The 18741-nt window shown below is 40.3% G+C and overlaps 1 protein-coding gene across 4 annotated transcripts in view; it reads right to left on the reverse strand.

The window, feature by feature from the left end:
* HERC2 (HECT and RLD domain containing E3 ubiquitin protein ligase 2) overlaps positions 1-18741 on the reverse strand; it is a 201145-nt gene that overhangs the window by 89275 nt on the left and 93129 nt on the right. For all 4 annotated transcript variants that reach the window (XM_039525659.1, XM_039525664.1, XM_039525678.1 and 1 more), the window contains 12 exons: positions 17547-17734; positions 16792-16984; positions 10773-10955; positions 9739-9923; positions 7793-7940; positions 7515-7711; positions 7049-7279; positions 6127-6262; positions 5110-5253; positions 2139-2281; positions 1674-1941; positions 1406-1548 (listed from right to left, as the gene is read on the reverse strand). In XM_039525659.1, the coding sequence (XP_039381593.1) occupies positions 1406-1548; positions 1674-1941; positions 2139-2281; positions 5110-5253; positions 6127-6262; positions 7049-7279; positions 7515-7711; positions 7793-7940; positions 9739-9923; positions 10773-10955; positions 16792-16984; positions 17547-17734 (2159 nt within the window). The remainder of the gene's footprint in view (positions 1-1405; positions 1549-1673; positions 1942-2138; positions 2282-5109; positions 5254-6126; positions 6263-7048; positions 7280-7514; positions 7712-7792; positions 7941-9738; positions 9924-10772; positions 10956-16791; positions 16985-17546; positions 17735-18741) is intronic.

Here is an 18741-nt window from a genome sequence, read left to right on the forward strand (position 1 = left end):
CTGATTCAACTCACAGAGGGCTAGCATTTACGGTCTGCTGCACTTGAGACTATGGCTTAGTACCCAGAATCAGTGGGCAATCTGAGCAATAGCAAGTTTCCAGGCCTCCTGAAGCAAGCCAAAGAGTTACTATTACAAAAACTGCTCAAAAAACAAAGACAGGGGGAGGAAACAAATCTTTTTAATTTAAGCCACCTACTCAACCTTGTTGATATATCTACATTTTTTTCTCCATAAGTTTTTCCTGTGAAGAAATGGTGGGTGACATTTTGGTGACATTTATTTATTTATTTTACTCTTTGAGATTATAAATATGCTTTGTATTGTATACACTAATGTCCGGTTAACAGAACCAACGTTAATAAATGGGGTCACACTACTCTTCTCAGGGAATTCTCTCTTTGAAGAGCTGAAGCTATCATCTAAAGAAAACATGGCAGGAAAGACTATTTCATTTTCAGTGACAATTCAAGGAAAGTTATTTTTCTTTCAGCACTAAGAGTAAATGTTCTAAATGGCACATTAAAGGCAAATGTATAGAACTATAAACTTGCTCAGGTTACCAATTCGGATAATTTACCACTAAATTCAGGGCTTATCTTCTTCCCAAATAGTATGCATCCTTTGCTATTGTGATTATGAAACCAATCACAAGCCAGTACATCTTAGACACCGGAATCTGAGGAAACCAAGAATACTGCAGATATTCCTCTTGACTGCTATTTACTGATATAACCTCTGATACACAGATTTAGGTTTCCTGGGAGCATACAGAAAAATAGTGCAATTCGTATTCAGAACTGCGATGGGTGACATTGTTAGTTTGATAGGCCACTTGATGGTCTTTGCCTTTGAAAACATAGTTTTTATAAACAAAAAAATTAAGTGATTTCACTTCTGGCTTTCAGTGCCATTCAAGTCATGCTTTGAGTAGCCAAAGTATCATACTTTTATTTTTCAAATCACTGGGGTAGGAGGAGGAGAGAGACTTTAAAAATGTCTAAACTTCAAATTCAGTCAAGGTTGATGTAGTTTCCAAAATATTAAACTGAATGTTTCTAATCATTCCTGAAACCTGAACTATCTGACACACTGGTGACACTGAAATGCTTGTTAATGCACTAGCAAAGTGTGTTGTCTACTGTAAAAATTCACAGGTGTAGTCTCCTATAAGAAATATATGACCAGTAGTTATAGTCTACAGTTCAGTATTGAAGAAAAAAGCAAAGTGAAATGCTATAGATGCAGGTCTTTCAAAACTTAAACCTGTTGATGAACAGATTTGATGGGGGGTAGCATGACACCCTTACGCTATCCAAATTTGTAAATAAAGGATATAATTACACATCTTGAAATCTATGTAGCATATTTTTAAATCAATTTTTGAATGACTGTAAATACTAACGACAGGACAAGCAGCCTCAGCTTCTTCCACATCTTCTACCATCTCCTCATCTGAATATTCATCAGACACAGTATCAGCATCTGAGAGATCAGTAATCTGGACATCAGGGTGATCCAACAGCCAACCAACCAAGGCTTCCACTCCTAGCAGAGAAAACAATGAGCCATCCAAATTAATATGGGCTTCTTTGGTATGTCATACAGAGGTTTAAATTCTCCATACTAGTATCATTTTAGTCTGTTAATTTCATGGCAATTATGTAAAATACCTGGTAATCCAGAAGCACTTCCAGAGGTCCCTGAGAGCGACTTCAGTGCAAATTCAATATTTTTCCTAGGAAATCCCATTTCCATAAGCTGAACTACAATAGGGAGGGGTGGAATGGGAGATTGCTTGCGTTTCTTCACTTTTGCAGGTCGGATATGCTGCACTGTGACGGGTGTTGTGGCCTCACTGGAGCTACAGTCTTCAAACAGTGGAGTGGAAGGATGAGTGGACTCCACAGCTAGATACTGGCACACTGCCAAAGCAGCAGCCTAAATGAAGACAAGTAAACACACACTGAAGTCTATGCAGAACTAGCAATCTACATGTACTGTACACCAGTAAATGTTCAGCTTCATTTACAGAATCTTTGAAAAATGAGAAGAGTATAAAATAATAGTCATCAATAGGAATTTGAATTAGAGTGCTCAGTAGAACGTTTTAAATGAGGAAAGAACACGGATTGTACCTCAAGCTCTTGTTTGTCAAATATTGCTTTCACAGGTGACGGCTGGGTAGCAGCTGTCAGAAGCTGCTGTAAGAGGATCATGGGAGGTTGAGGTCCTTCAGGAGACATATCTCCTATGTCAGGGGATGCAACTGCTCCATCCTCTGAAATAAACAAGTGAGTTTTAGTCAATAAAGTTACAATTAATATAAGGTAAATTATGCTGAGTTAAAGTGTCTTGTGGATCAAATATACAAAGGAATGATGTCCACCACATTCCATCTCAAATTTTGGTGTACATTTAGAAGGAAGCATGTGCAATACAGCACATTTCCTGAACACAAACCTCAAAGGAGCTAAACTTCTAGTCAAACACTAGCTTTACTACCATATCTAGAGCTAGTCTGGCAGAAGCCACTTGGCATAGTGGACAAGCACTATTAAGCTTGAATTCTTATCTTACCAGACCTGACATTATTACCAAAGGAAGCATACTACGCTCTTGGAGAACACTTGGTATAGTTCTTGAGTTACCTCCCCCTCTGACTGATGGTAAGAGCATGTTTGATAGGGAGAGAGAGGGCTCCACCCAGAGTCTAACAAGAGGGAGAGTCATTAAACGAATATTCTATGACCCCAGAGATCACCACTCCTCCAAAAGAGTGCACTTCATTTTGACTGACTGGGTTTGGAGTCTGTACTTTTGAAAGACGTTCTCCCATCACTCCAGTAGTAGAAGCAAGGAATTAAATATATACTGACTCAACATTTGGTGCCCAAGACCAGTAATAGCTGATACTCTCTCAAACCAGAAAAGACTACAAAGAAATATTAAATAAAATAGAGATCTCCCAGCATTCCATTTTCCCCATACTACTAATATAGCACTTGTTTCTAGCTCTGACACGTTAGAGGATATCAAATTTTAAAATGACATCAATCTGATCATCTTGCCTTTTCCAACATTCAGTTGAGTTTCAACATGATTTTAGCAGATGCTAGCACAGGAGCCACAGAACCAGCAATCGTTACTTTATACAATCAGATAAATCTTTAAAACCCTGCTTTCAGGAGGCATAAAGTATCAATCTTCATTTTTTTGTAACTACTGAACAATCAGTTACTAAAAAAATCAGTTAAGCAAAGTGAAAGCAAGATGATAATTAGAATTTTGTGATAAAGCTGGTTACCTAATTTATTAATACACCTCTACCTCGATATAACGCGACCCGATATAACACGAATTCGGATATAGCACAGTAAAGCAGTGCTCCGGGGGGGAGAGGAGGGTGGGGCTGTGCACTCCAGTGGATCAAAGCATGTTCAATATAACACTGTTTCACCTATAACATGGTAAGGTTTTTTTGCTCCCGAGGACAGCGTTATAGCGAGGTAGAGGTGTACATGTTCATTTCTTATTGGTTACTGAATGTTAATATTTGTAAAACCTCAGCAATTGCACAAAATACAGTAGAACCTCAGATACAAACGCCTCAGGAATGGAGATTGTTCATAACTGAAATGTTCATAACTCTGAACAAAATGTTATGGTTCTTTCAAAAGTCTACAAGTGAACATTGACTTAATACCACTTTGAAATTTTACTACGCAGAAGAAAAATGCTGCTTTTAACTATCTTAGTTTGAATGAAACAAGTACAGAAACATGTTCTTACCTTGTCAAATCTTTAATTATTTTAAAACTCTCCCCCCTCCCTTGTTTTGGTAGTTTACATTTAACACAGTACTGTACTGTATTTGCTTCTCCTTTTTTTGGTTACTGCTGCTGCCTAATTACGCAATTCCGGTTCGAAACAAGGTGTGTGGTTGATCTGTCAGTTCGTAACTCTGGTGTTCATAACTCTGAGGTTCGACTGTATATGCAAGTTTAAAATTTTAGAGTATCTTTCTCCATTGTGTTCCATAACCCAGTGAATTAAGAAGGGGCATCTGGTGATGACTTGAGCAGTTCTTATCCACATGTTTAAGAGGAGCCGAATGAATTAAAGTGCAATAGACATTAGACTTCCTTTTCTCCACCATCCCCTAAGACCACTATTTTCTGCACTTAATTTCAATCCACAGTGTGTAGCTCCTCTTGAAGTAGAAAGAGGAACTGCTTAAGACATCAATCACCACTTTGAAGATGACAGAAGGAGCCATAACAAGAGTACAAATGTGTTTTATTTAAATTTTGGGGTAGCACTGAGAAGTATTTACAAATTTAGTACACCTCTACCCCAATATAACGTGGTTGTGGGGAGCCAAAAATTCCTACCGCATTATAGCTGAAACGCCATTATATCGGGGAAGCAGTGGCAGGGCTGCAGCGGTGATTTAAAGAGCCTGGGGTTCTGGCCGCAGGGAGCCACGGGCCCTTTAAATCGCCAGCGGAGCCCCACTGCCGCAGTCCTGGCGTAGCAGCAGCAGGGCTCCAGAGGTAATTTAAAGGACCTGGGGCTCCCCGCAGCAGCCGGAGCCCCAGACCCTTTAAAGTGCCGCCAGAGCCCCGCTGCTACCGCGCTATATGCGAACCCGTGTTATATCAGGTCACGTTATAGCAGGGTAAAGGTGTATTCAAACAAAAAAAATATTAAAAAGAGTCATATTAAATATGTAAGAGTCATAAGTTAGGTGATCAACACTTTAGCATCCAAAATCTTTGCCTGCCTAATCTAGAAACAACAGGATAACACTTTCAGGACCAGTAAATATTTTCAAAAACTATTTCTAAATTATCATCTCTGAGTCTTTGAGGCCAAAAGTCTGAGTTCCGTCCTCACACCACAACATGCAAGGTACATACTCATCAGGTATAGTTGCTGATTAACATCACACAACCCATAACCACACATATTAGTTACATTTTAAACTAGAGAGGACATTGAAGATGACATTTTATTTTGAAGACTAATAATCAGCAAGAGGTTAAATATTGCAAAGCATGTGGCTGACAGGATAACAAATTCATCTTGTACACTAAAAAGCTATACCTGTGGGAATCGATCCAGCCTCTTGTACAGCTGGTTGAGATAAGATCTGCCTTAATTTATCCTGGTGAGATAGCAGAGCTCGACCTGCTTTCAATATGTACAGTTTTAACTGTTGGCATCTCAGCAGATCCAAATCCACTTGACCTATCAAAAACATTAAGTGCCCATTAACCAGAAAGCAATAGTATTCAAAGTAACATAAGTAAACATTTATTTTTACAATCTGATGATCCCATCACAAAAATACATTTTTAGTACTGACAGTCGTGAATGGTAAGCTCAAACAAGATGAAAGGACTAAAATATAAAAAGTTTAAGTGCATCATTATAAGAAACCCACACTGGACCTACTCCAGATGTCAATACAAAGAGAGTGCCTCCCAGCTGTTATGCAGTTGGTGGACTTCAGGTTTGTCTAGATGAACAGTTAGTGGGTTGCAATCTGTGGTGCTATTCTACAGTGCACTAATGTATTGCACACCAACACTTTTTGTATAGATGCCGCAACCATGCACTGATGTATGGCCAATGCACAGTAGGAAACGTTTAGTGCACAGTAGCGGGATCCTCACACACAGCTATTGTGTATTTACACCACAGCTTGACATGCACTAAGTCACATACACACACAGTTTAAAATGCAACAGATTAGAGCAGACTAGATAGATATCAGGTGCATCAACTATTTTCAGACAATTCAATACACAACAAAGACTCCAGCCTCAAACTACATTTACATCATAGACAGCAGCCATTCTTCCAGCCAAGATATAAACTGGATTCCCTCTACAGTGCATCAATGCACTTCCTTGAGTACTTGCATGTGTTTCTCCAACATACAACTCTTACTATCACTTACTCCAAAGTGGAGCATGAGCCTTCATATATCACTTCCTAATCAATGCTGACCATGTACAAAACAACTTTCCACAGAACTTCTGTACCTTCCTAATATCTATTTAATGTTTGCAATATTTTCCAGAGAAGGGCTAATGTATGACAAACAGGAAACTGTACCTGAAAGACCCTGGTTGGGAGACTTCATTCTGTGTTTTTCTATTTTACTTCCGGCCAAGTTTACCAGCTGAGCCCAGATAGACAACATGGGTTCAGTGAATGGCAAGTTGTTCACATTAAAAGCCACTACTGGAAGCTAAAAGAACCAAGAAGTTACACATTTTTCAAATCTTTAGAAATGCATAAAAATTTATGGATTGTTTATATTTTAAGAGGATAACTAGTGTTTGTTTAATTACTCTTGAACAGGAACAATTGAAGAGGAGTTCTGTCTCTAAAAACACTAAGAAAATAAAGGAACTGCTAGGACTGTAGTCATAAGTAGAGGGATCTGAGCATCACTGTCAGAAAGGAAAAGCAGATAGCATGAGCATGAACTGCAACACAGATTGGGGCTTTAAGTGCATGGGAGCATCTTATGCTGTGACTTCACAAGGCAAAAAAAGGTGTGTTAACTCAAGGTAAAATCCTAACGAAGACAAGGCAGTTTCTAGTTTTCACACCAATTAGCAGATGAGACTATGGTGTATCTTAGTCTTTAACTCAACTTGCTTATTAACATGAAAACTACAAGCGGCCTTGTCTTCACTAGGATTTAACCCTGAGTTCGCACACCTTTTTAACTAGTGAAGACAGCTAAACTGAGTTATTATATTCTTTTCTAATGAAGATAAAGCCCTGCAAAGACATGCATGAAGACTTGCATCTGATTTGCATATGAGCATGACTAAAATGCACAATTGTGGGACTTGCAAATGTATACTCCCTAAACAAATAATTTTTTATACCACACATCCCACTCATTAGTCAGACTAGCCTATTCTCCTTTGTAAAACTGAGCCAACTTAAGTTTCTTTTTTCATGAAAAAACATACTTTTCACACTTTCTGTAATAGTAAAGACACAAAATAGGTGCATTTACCGGTTTTAGTTGACTTAAGGGGCACACTCTACATGTTCGCATGTCATAGAATTGAACTGTGATTCTTCCTTTTGGTGTGATGCGCGTCACTGTGCCTTCTCCAAATTCATCATGAACGACTTGTCCACCTAATCTCAAGCGACTGTCTATTCCACCAATCACTGCTAGTACAGCCATTAAGCCTCCCACCTCCGGATTCTCAGAATCTGTGAAGTAGTCTTCTAAAACATTCTGAAAAAGAATAGTAAAGTTAACTGTAAGGAGAAAACTAGTACTTTTATCTACTTCATAAAAAAAAGAATTTATATAGTCAATCCAGCTGAAAGTTACAATACAAAAAATAATTTTTATATAAAATAGTTTTAAAATTAAGCTTTAACATTGTTAAAATAGTTTTAATATTTTAAAACATTAAAAATTAACACTTCTATAGAAAAATGAGCTAATTTTAAAACGTGGAAACTACCCCTTCTGACTGTTTTCCTGCAAAGATGTGGGTGATGGAGGTTAGTTGAGAGTTGATGTACTTGTTTATGAGTCCATTCCACTGGCTTAGTGAATGGAGTGTCCTCAGCAGTGCCACTATCTCTTCTGCCAAAGTACTGCTGTGAGTTGCAGTTAAAGATGCTTGAGGCCTGGCCTTCCTCCTCCTCAGAGTAGATTCTGAAAAGAAATAGCAGCATCTCAGTAGCTGATTTACGATAGGAAAAACAAATTAAACCATTAAGGAAAAAATTGCTCTACCTCTGAGTAGTGGGATATCTGAAGAGCAAGTACTAAGTAGACTGCCTAAGAAACCAAATAGTTTCTCCACAAGAAATTTCATGTCTCTTGATCTTTCCGTTTTGTCCCAAGATGGAAGTACCGCTTTTAATAAATGCACAGCAAGGATCTAAAAAGGAGATATTAGAATCAGTGTTATTTTATTTAAAGTCATTTCAGCAAATAACTTCTATAGGAGCAGGGGTCTAAAACAAGGACATTTGAATTAGAATATCTATATGGAGATGAAAGACTTAACTACTAGCCATCTTTTGTGCTCTTCTCTACAATGTTGGTTGCTGAAACTTAATGGTCCATAGCTACCTAGTTATTTTCTTGCTTGTTTGCCCATTCATCAATATTAAGAGGAACTGTGCTAATTTAATACTAGTAGTAGTTGTATTTTACATAGTGTTGCCAGCCCTCCAGGATTGTCCCAGAGACTCCAGGAATTGAAGTTTAATCTTTAATTAAAGACTGCCATGGGATGAAACCTCCAGGAATATGTCCAATCAAAACTGGCAATCCTAATTTAACACAGCCCAGCATCAAAGCACACAGAGCTCCACACAGATTGGCAAAAAGTAAGATCACCATCATAAGACTTGAAAACAAAGAAGTAACAGAACAGGATACTTGAAATGAGAGGATGGGGAAAGATGTGGTTTAGATTCCAAATATGAGAACCAATAGCAGTCAGACTAATACACACTTTTGGGTGAATTAGTTTACATCCTAACTCTATCCCAGTGAAGGCACAGGAGCCTAATAATGTAAGATGTAATGTACCAGAGTGCAAACAGCAGCCATGGACACTAAGAGAAGACTGATCCACCTTCACAGAGGTGTCTCTAGATAAGTTTTGAGTCATGCATATAAAAACAGTGGCCTACCACAAGCTATCTACACTGATCACCTTTCCCTGGAAGAATGATGTCTGCAGTCATGAAGCCAATGCATGAGGGCTCTCTTTCTGCAGCTCCCAAGAGGGCCGCCTCACAAATGGAGGCTTTTTGCAGCTCCATTTGTTCTATCATGCTGAGGAAACACTTGTTTTTGTCCCTAACCCCTGGCAGAGGAAGAAGAAATGCTCTCTACTGCCCCAAAATTGGCTTCAAAATTAAGGTAAGAGTAAAGTCAGAGAGTTGAAATACCACTATGTTTAGCTGGCTGGATACAGAGAATCTCATAGGGGTGAGAACACAACTTAAATCCTGCATGAGCGCATTTGAACTGCCTCTGGTATATACCAAAAGAAAGTCACAGCCTAAATTTATCAGATTGAGGAAGAGATCAGAATCATGTTTGTATATTCCTGCCCTAAGTTAATTGACAGAGCTACCTTTGAGAAGATGCAAGCAACAGAAAAGAACCATTAGTGGAGAATTATACATTCAAATCTTGTGTACAGAAGAAATGTATTTACAATGGAAAAGCTACACAAGCAATAGAACTGTACACTGATGTGTCATTTGACTGGTAACCCCTTCCTCCAGGCTGTTTTAGATCACTCACTATCACCAACATGAATGCAAAGATATAGCATGCCAATAAAAAAGACAGACAAGCTAAGCAATTTGGTTATTTTATTTAAAATAGTTTGAATTTGTTCATTTTTCTTTAACTGGTCTGTGGTGATTATAGAGACTGCGTGCATAGCCAGTTCACCTCTCTTCTTAGCAACCTTTACTATTAGGCCCACAGTAGCCAACCAACCCTCTCTCTTGCATTGAACATTTTACATAACCTGGCTGTGCAGTGTTAACTTGCAGGAGGATTTCTAAAGCAAGAACATTCTGATAGTACCTTTCCTCTAACTCAAGAAAATAAAAGGCACCTTCAAAACTGTTTACTTTTAAAACTGTACTGTAACAAGACAAAAAACTGCCAAATTCACTGCATATGAAAATGATCTGGAAACACATTACCTGTCTCTGTAGTGATGCAGCAGTGAAAGATTCATGCCCCTCCACAATTTTCATTAGCAAAGTTATCCACTGAGATGTGCTAAGCGTGCTGCACATCTGAGGCATGAGTGCTATACTTCGAATGAATCCTAACGTGCACCAGCTTCTATGCTGCTCTTTATAAACCAACTTATTTGGCAACGAAGCTGGAAATAAAAATACATGAACAGTTGACTTTTCTGCCAACTGTACTACAATTTCTCAAAGTAATCCACTTTGTTAGACAGATCTTAAAGCTCTGCTACAAAATTGCCCCTAAATGTAAAGTTACTTAACTGACTTCCAATTTAGTTGAAGTCCATTAAGAATTAATTTCTGGCATACTCCAGGAAAGAGAGAATATCTATTGCAAGCAAATTCTCACCCACACAGTGACTATACTACCTTACAATTCTGTACATTTTGGAAAATTTGCTTAAAGTTACTGTTAATATAAAGGCAGCAAAGAGTCCTGTGGCACCTTATAGACTAACAGACGTATTGGAGCATGAGCTTTCGTGGGTGAATACCCACTTCGTCAGATGCAACAGCTCCAATACCTCTGTTGGTCTATAAGGTGCCACAGGACTCTCTGCTGCTTTTACAGATCCAGACTAACACGGCTACCCCTCTGATATTTGTTAATATAAAGATGATGTATATCATCAAATTTATGATTCCCCTGATTATAAAGTCATGCTGTCCTTCCCAACCTGAAAAGTCCTTTTTGACTTAAGTTTCCTTATAATGGAAGCCATTTACAGGTTGGACTATCTGAACTTTGTATAGTATGCGGCACACCAGCCCTAACAGAGAAATGCGTATTCTAGCCACCACACAATTTGTGAGTTTTCCACAAATATGTAAAATTGATGTTTTGAGAAGGTCTAAATGTGTTACTGAACTTTGACCTTAAAAGATTAGAAATTAAATAAAGGAATTACTGCAAAATCAGGTAAGATATACCGCTTGAAAACTGATGGGTTTATTTGGTCAGACTGTCATGTAACACATACTTGATTTATCTATCGTTCCACTCTCCACCAACATGCGAAGCAATCCACACAAAGTTCTGGTCGCTTCATTCTGCATGACTTCAGCATGGACTCCAGCAGAGAGAGAGAGCGTCTGTAACAGGTTCATGGTACTCATCAGCATCGTGGAAGTGGGGTGAAGATTCCTTTCAGCTTGTTCTCCTTCTGGAGCAAGAAACAAAAGATTAATTTCTTTAGTAACATACTAACACAAGAAACAAAATTTTCTGAAAAAGGTAAAAGAACTACAGTTCTTGGAGATGTATGTCCCTATGGGTGCTTCAATTCAGGTGCACATGCAACTCTCAAACCTTTGATTAGAGATTTTTCACTAGTAGTACCGGTCTGGCCCACACACATGCCCTATGCCTCCTCCCACTGAACACTGAGGCTATACAGAGATGTGCAGGCAAACCTCCCTCAATCCCTTCTCCACTCCCATGTCTCCACAGAGAACAGTCTGAAGCAGAGGGGAAGATTGGGAGTAGAGCACCCACAAGGGGACACATCTCAAAGAACTGAAGTTACTGCACAAGGTGAATAACCTCTTCTTCTTCAAGTACTGTCTCTATGGGTGCTTCATTTCAGGTGACTTCCAAGCAGTTTCCCCAGAGGAAGGAGGGAGCATTGGAACTGGTCCAGAACTGAAGACAGTACTACAGTACCAACTGCCACATCAGATCTGACAGCATGGCTTAAAGCATAGTGCTTTGAAAATGCATGTACGGAAGCCCCTGTAGTAGCCCTAAATATATCAGACACTAGTATTTTCTAAAGCAATGCCATGTATTTTGCTTGTGACCTGGTAAAATGTGCTGTCACTCCTTGAGGAGGATGAGGATGAACGCCTGCAGTCTCATAACAAGTGACAATACAACCAGATATCCACCTGGATGGTTTCTGAGCAGAGATTGTCAACCCCTTGGATCTATTCACGAAGGAGATGAACAGCCTAGGTGACCTCTGAAATTACTTGGTCCTATCCAAGTAGAAGGCGAGCGCCCTTTTAACATCCAGGGTATGAAAACAGGACTCCGTCAGAGAGATATGTGGCTTCAGGAAAAACACTGATAGACGAATAGATTGGTTAAGGTGAAACTCTGAGAAAACCTTAGGCAAAAATTTAGGATGTGGGCAGAAAGAAACCTTATTCTTGAAGGGGGGGGTGGGAAATCTGCCATTAAGGCACCAATCTCCCACACTCTATGGGCCAAGTGGATGGCTATTAAAAAAGCAGTCTTCATAGATAAATGGAGTAGAGAACTGGTTGCCATGTTCAAATGGATGTTTAATAAGATGACTGGGTCCCAGGTTGGGATGGGGTCTTTAGTCTGGGGATAGAAAGTTCCAACTCCTTAATAAACCTAGATGATACAGGATGAGCAAATATGGAAAACCTCGCTACATAGTCAGATGAAAGGCTGATATTGAGGCTAAATGGACCTCAACTGAGCTAATTAATAACCCTGATTTCTTCATATCCAGGAGACTGAACGAGGCACAGATTCAGGGAGGAAGCACCAGTGGGAGAATCTCTTCCATTGTTGCAAGTAAATAGTAAGGGTTGCCTTCTTCCATCTATTTAGTACATCTGTTGCACTTCCTCAGAGCAGGAGAATTCTAACCTGGATTCTATGAACCATGCCCAGAGGTGAAGAACTCCTAGGTTGGGGTGAAATGTGTAACCCACATCCTGTGAGAGGAGATAAATAGAAAATGGAAGCAGGCATTCCTGAACACCAACAGATTGATGTGGAGATTTGTTTCTGAGTTGTCCATCTCCCCTGAGCCACGAAAGCATTGAGATGAGCTTCCCATCCCCACAATGATGCACCTATTGTTAAAGTTAGTGATGGAGATGGGCAACAGAAAGGAACACTCTCACAGACATTGAGTTGATCTCTCCACCAATCCAGGGAGTTCCTCACTTAAATAGGAACCATCACCTGTTTGTCCAAGGTGTGTCTTACTGAAGAACAGGACATTTTGAGCCAATCTTGAAAGCAGCTGAGGCATAGCCTTGCATAAGTCACAAAAGTGCAAGTTGCCATGTGTCCCCAGAGCTGAAGACAGTTTCTTATAGTGGTGCAAGGATTCCACTCAAACCTGATACGGTTATGAACCTATCTAAGGGAAAGCAAGCTTTGAACTCGTCGACAGCCAGGGAACCCCCTATAAACTGTATCTTATTTATGGGGGTTAACGTGGACGTCCTTACATTTAGCTGTAAACTCAACTCATAGAAGAGCAAGGGCCATCTGGGTGGAAGAAAACACCGCTTCATAAAAATGGCCCTTGAGTGGCCAGTCGTCAAGGTAATGGAAGACAAGGATCACCACTTATTGGCGGTAAGCAGCCCCTACTGCCAGGACCTTGGAGAACACCCTTGGGGCCAAGGAGAGACCAAGGGGAAGCACTTGGTATTGAAACTGATCCTGACCTATAGAGAATCACAGATATTTCCTGTGCAAATGGTATATTGTGATATGAAAATAGGCATTTTGTAGGTCAAAGACTGAAAAATCAATCCCCCTTCTCCAGTGAAAGAAGTCACCATCCTGAAATTGTGAGGCTTTATAAACTTGTTTATAAGTCTTAGATCTAAAATCAATCTCCACCCTCCATCTTTCTTTGGTACAAGGAAATATTTTGAGTAAAACCCCTTGCCCATGTGAAGAGGAGACCAGCTCTATTGCTCCTAACTGGAAGAAAAAGATCACCTCTTTCTCAACACAAGCTCATAAGAGGGGTCCCTGAAGAGGGAAGGGAGGGAATGATGTAAAATGGATGTTATGACTCACTTGTCTATAGTAATCCGCCTTTAGGCATGTTGGAAATAGGAAAGGCATCTCTCCAAAGGGAGGGTGGTGGGCAAATGAACACAGCTATAAAACCAGAGATGCGGGAGGATTTGAACCCTCGATTGACCCATCAAAACAGTTTTGATGGGTCAATGTTGGGTGATCATGAAGATGGTTGGGTGATCATGAAGAAAGGTTGAATGGCCCACTTTCTCTGAAATGTATGTCTTTTCCTGTGGGAGCTCAGTGGATCTATGGAATCCAGAGAACTGAGCAGAAGGTGCTCTCTGGATAGTTTGTGACTTACTTAACAGCTCTTATCTGTAGGTGTATAAATGCCCAAGAAATGTAAAGTGGCTCTAGAATCCTTCAGTGTCCTCCATCTTTGGTCTCCAAGAAAAGCCTACAACCACTGAAGGGGAAGTCCTCAGCAGTGTTCTGTATTTCTCATTGAAAACACCAGGAGCTAGAGGTATGACACCCTGAACATAACAGCAGCCATGGATGCTTGAAGAGTGGTCCTGGCCAATAACTGGCCCTCTGAAATGTTGAACTAGAATTGTTCCTTATGGTCCTGTGGCAGGTGTTCAATAAAGGCCATCAGTCTATTATAGTTTGTGAAATTGAATTTGACCATGACAGTCTGACAGCTCTGAATTCTGAACTGCAGAGTTGCTGATTAATAGAACTTCTGGCCAAATAGATCCAGTCTCTTATGGTCCTTTTCACATGGAGCAGAACTTGAGAAGTGTTGCCTACCCTGCTCTTTTACTGCATCCACTGCCAGGGTGGGAGAATAAGATATTAGAGTTCTCGGGGGAACAGAAAACTTTTTATCTGCCCTTTTACACTTTGGTGGAATAGTAGCAGGTGTTTGCCACGCAGTCTTAGCTGGATCCAGGAGCACCTTGTTGATGGGTAACGCCACCCTGGAGGGCACTGCTGACAGTAGAAGATCCAGCAATTTGTGTTGTGAATCCCTGACCTCTTCGAGTGGAATTTGAAGAGAGTCAGTTACCCAGCTTATTCGGTCTTGAAATTGCCGAAAATCATCAGCCATGGAAGGTGGTGTAGGTGTAACTGCTTTAGTTGAAGACAAGAATGAAATGGGTGTTTGAGGGGTTGCCTCTTTAGCCACCCTGGACTCCCGTTCCTCAAATGTCTTCTTCTGTGCAGGGGAGGAGAGGATAGGATTGAATAAGCCTAGTCTCCCTCTGAGACAATACTAGTGGTCTGGAGACCTGCTATCAGTAAGTATTGCAGGGATCCCAATATATCCCACTGGGGGGACTCCATACAGGAGTGGGAGTGGCATGCAGAATTGGTTCCACCACCTTTAATAATGGTCACGATCTTCCCTGTGACGGTCAAACAATGGGTTCCTGATAGGATACATAGGGGAATCCTTGACCAAAATAGATGTCTCCTCCATCCTCCTCAACATCATCCAATGCTGAGGGCCTCAAAGAAAAAGGGCAGAGAGTCCTGCAGTACTGAGGAAAGGAAGCAGGCTTGAGACCAGCTCATCTGTTACTTGCATAGTTAAATTCTTGCGGTGCCAAGTAAGTAATCGGTACCAATGTGGTGGCTGAAGCGGATAATATCGCTGCTGGCATACTGATGTGGGCATTGATGGAGCCTGCTGCCACTGCTTTGTCAGTACCAAGGGTGCCAACTGGGTAGGTACCAACTATGGGACTGAGCCCAACAGTACCAGACCAAGGTGCTTATGTTTCCCCTCCTTGTCCCTGCTAGAACATAATGAAGCTCTGTCGGTGTCATGTCTCTGTCTTGAGTTCTGGGGCTTTCCAGTTCTGCTGGTACCAGAAGAGGAGTCCTTTCACCCCACAGTAATGAGCCAAGAGGTTGAAGCTTCAGAGACCATAGACCTCACAGGGGACCCAAGCTTTTTCATAGTAGGCTCCTTCAGATGAGTCCATACTCCTCTTTTTGGGAGCCTTCTCAGAAGCTTCCAACAACCTCCCCTTCTTATGGGGAGCCTGTGCCAAGGTCAAAGGGGCTGAGACAGATGTACCCGGGGAGGGGGGGGAGCTCCTAACCTGACTCAGATACTTGTTTAAGTGAGCACTCTATCCTTAACAGTCTAAACTTAATCTCCCTGTTTTTCCTTGCCCTAGACTTGAGGGCTAGGCAGAAATTGCACTTCTGGGAGACATGATACTCCCTCAAGCAACCAACACACTTAAAGTGGCTGCCAATCACAGGTAAAGCCTCTTGGCAGGAAAGGCAGCTTTTGTAGCCTGGCAAGCCAGGTACACCCTGCCAGGAAGACAAGGCTCCCTAAGGAGAAAGAGAAGAGGGGGAAAAAAAAAAAAAAAAACACAACTATCCTCTCACTACTAAAAGTTACTAACTATCTATTACTACTACTAACAACAAACTATATTAAAGTAATCTTAAACAACTATAAGAAGAATACAAAATAGCAGAGGCACGCTCAAGACAGGCACACTGTCTCAGGCCAACGCAGTAGAGAAGGAACTGACATTGGTTCGCCCATGCATTCCTATATGGCCTCGGTGTCTGGCACATGGAGGCATAGGGCACATGAATAGGCCAAACAAGCACTGCTAGCATAAAATCTTTGTTCAAGTGCTTGAGACACGCATACACACCCGAAGTGGAGCACCCTTCGGGACACTACTTGAAGTATGATTTTTACAACTCTTATCATGGAAAGCATCCTATATTTCAAACACCATGGTATAAATTGCAAGTCATCATGTAGTACTTGTGGATGTTTCCAAGCTCTTCCCAGCACATCATTTCCCCCATAATAACCAACACGTCAAAAAGAGAGAAATACAAGGTATGTGACAACTAAGACACATCCTAGGAATCTTTATTACATTCCTACATTAGAATTAGCATCATCATATTCAAATGTGCCTGCCATGATACAGCACTGAAATCACAGCAGTTGGACAGTATACCCCTCCTTCCCAAATGCATGCTCAGCAGATGCAATACTAACTCACCTTCCCATCCCTTTAAAATAGCTTTTCTATGTTGAAACGGAACATCAGCCATATATAAATTTATGCCAGGTAAGTAAAGAAAAAGCTTTTTGGATAATTTTTTTTCCTGTTGTGAAATGAGTTTTGCTGATCTTACGAAGTCCTAACACTGAAGATACAGATAGACGTCTGCCTCCATTTTAACAAAGTACTTTTTCTTACCAGAATCATCCTCTGTATCAGAGTCTTCTGTTGTGGGTTGAGCTGCAGGTGGTGGCTCAGCCAGTTTGAGGTCATATTTTCCCTCCTTCCCCATCCTGTAAGAATTTGTACTGCCAGTGTCCCACTGAACCCTAATCCAGCCATCCTCTCCCAGTTCACCAATCACACGACCCAAACCTGGAGGGGGCCCATCCTGAGAGAACAGAGAAGCTCAGTCAACCAATAATTCAAATCTATGCCAATAATGGGATAACTCAGTTATACAATTTCTCACTAGTTTTCTTCCAAATTTGTGTGCGCGTGCTCAGTAAAACAAAATAACCCATAGTATTTTCTCAAAACTCTTAAGATTTTTTTCACTTTCATATAATAGAAGTTTCATTTTAAACATTTTCAGATTAGAATGATTTTTAATTCAGATGGCAATCAGCGATAAGTAATATATCTACTTTTAAAAAAAGTCACATTGAAACATTTTAACACATTGTACAAGTTCCTCAAACCAGATGAGCTTCCATGATGCTGCACCCAAGCACCATTGATCCTGCTTCCTTTTAAATGGTGATTTATAGAGAAAAAAGTTTCAGTGAAAAAGAATTTACTCTACAAATAGAAATGAGACCTAGTGTCATGTTAAATATTTGTCTTGTTACCTAAAAACCTGCAAATGATATAGTTCACATTACGTGTCCATTAATACTGTCCGTAGCTTGATCAGACATATTACAAAACGAAAGTGGAACAGAATTTTGTACCTGATCACCCCATTTCCAGTCCACTCCTCTCATCACCCTGGTACCAATTTTCATCATGGCTGCCAGCTCTGGCCCAGACACAGGAAGCTGAACTGGTGTGGTTTCTTTCCTTGACTCTTCCAAAACTGTGGCAGAAACTCCTCGAGAAGCGGCAATCATATCTTCTTCAACGTTGTCAGAACTAGGCCCTAAAGGAAACATCCATAAGAAACAAAGATAGCTTGAAACTTAAGACATGACCTTTGTTGCACCAATTAAAAACCTTTTACAACATACAATATGTGTCATATTAATACTTAAAATGAGAAGTTAGTATTCAGAAGACAGGAGTTAACAAGTGATGCAGTCATTCCAGCTTTAGAGACTATGAAATTAGGTTTTTGAAAATAAAGGGGTTATAACAACATACATTATCTTTGTTTAAAATAATACAGACTAATGGAAGAGATATTAGGGTGACTTAGTCCAGCATCCAAGCAGGCCTAGTGGCAGAAAGTGTTACACAGGTCTTTACCACTATTTTTTGTCCAATGAAAAGACTAGAAAATAGTTGCAGACCTTTTGGTAAGGATATGATCAAGCAAATGTGTTGCTGAGTAATATAGCTACATGAAAGCAGAAATCGTACATGCTAGTCTCGAGGTTCAGCTGGTAGTACAATCATGTGAAAAAATTCAAAGAAAACTAGTCTCACTCCTAGTGAACAGAGCTGGAAGCACAGCTAAGGGGAAACTTCATGGGAAGTGGGGAGGAGGAGAAAAGAGCAGGTAGTATTTAGCCTTCATATAAAGCAAATGTAGCAGTAGTGAAGGAGAAAGGGAATTGGGATCATTCAAGTGAAAAAAGAACCTATACATTTAAGGGTTCACATTCCCAGACTCTAATTTCAGTCTTTATCTGAGAAGAAATGAATGCAACAGGACATAAACCTGGTTGTCATTTGGTGGAAGTGAGCCTTCAATACCTTAAGTTTACCATTTGTAGACAAAAAAGTCAAAGAAATTTAATATATTTAAATTCTCTCTCCACAATCCATCACTGTATTGAGATCAGAAATTCAAGTGCTCTGCGCTCAAGCTCTTCAACCAGGGCTGTCATAACAAAACAATAAGTGATGACACAAATGTTAAAAAAGGAAGAAAAGCAAGAGTCCATGAAGCCCAATGAGAACTCTACTACTGCTAATCTATTTTGT

The sequence above is a fragment of the Mauremys reevesii genome, linkage group 1, assembly GCF_016161935.1.
Source record: "Mauremys reevesii isolate NIE-2019 linkage group 1, ASM1616193v1, whole genome shotgun sequence".
Taxonomy (NCBI): domain Eukaryota; kingdom Metazoa; phylum Chordata; order Testudines; family Geoemydidae; genus Mauremys; species Mauremys reevesii.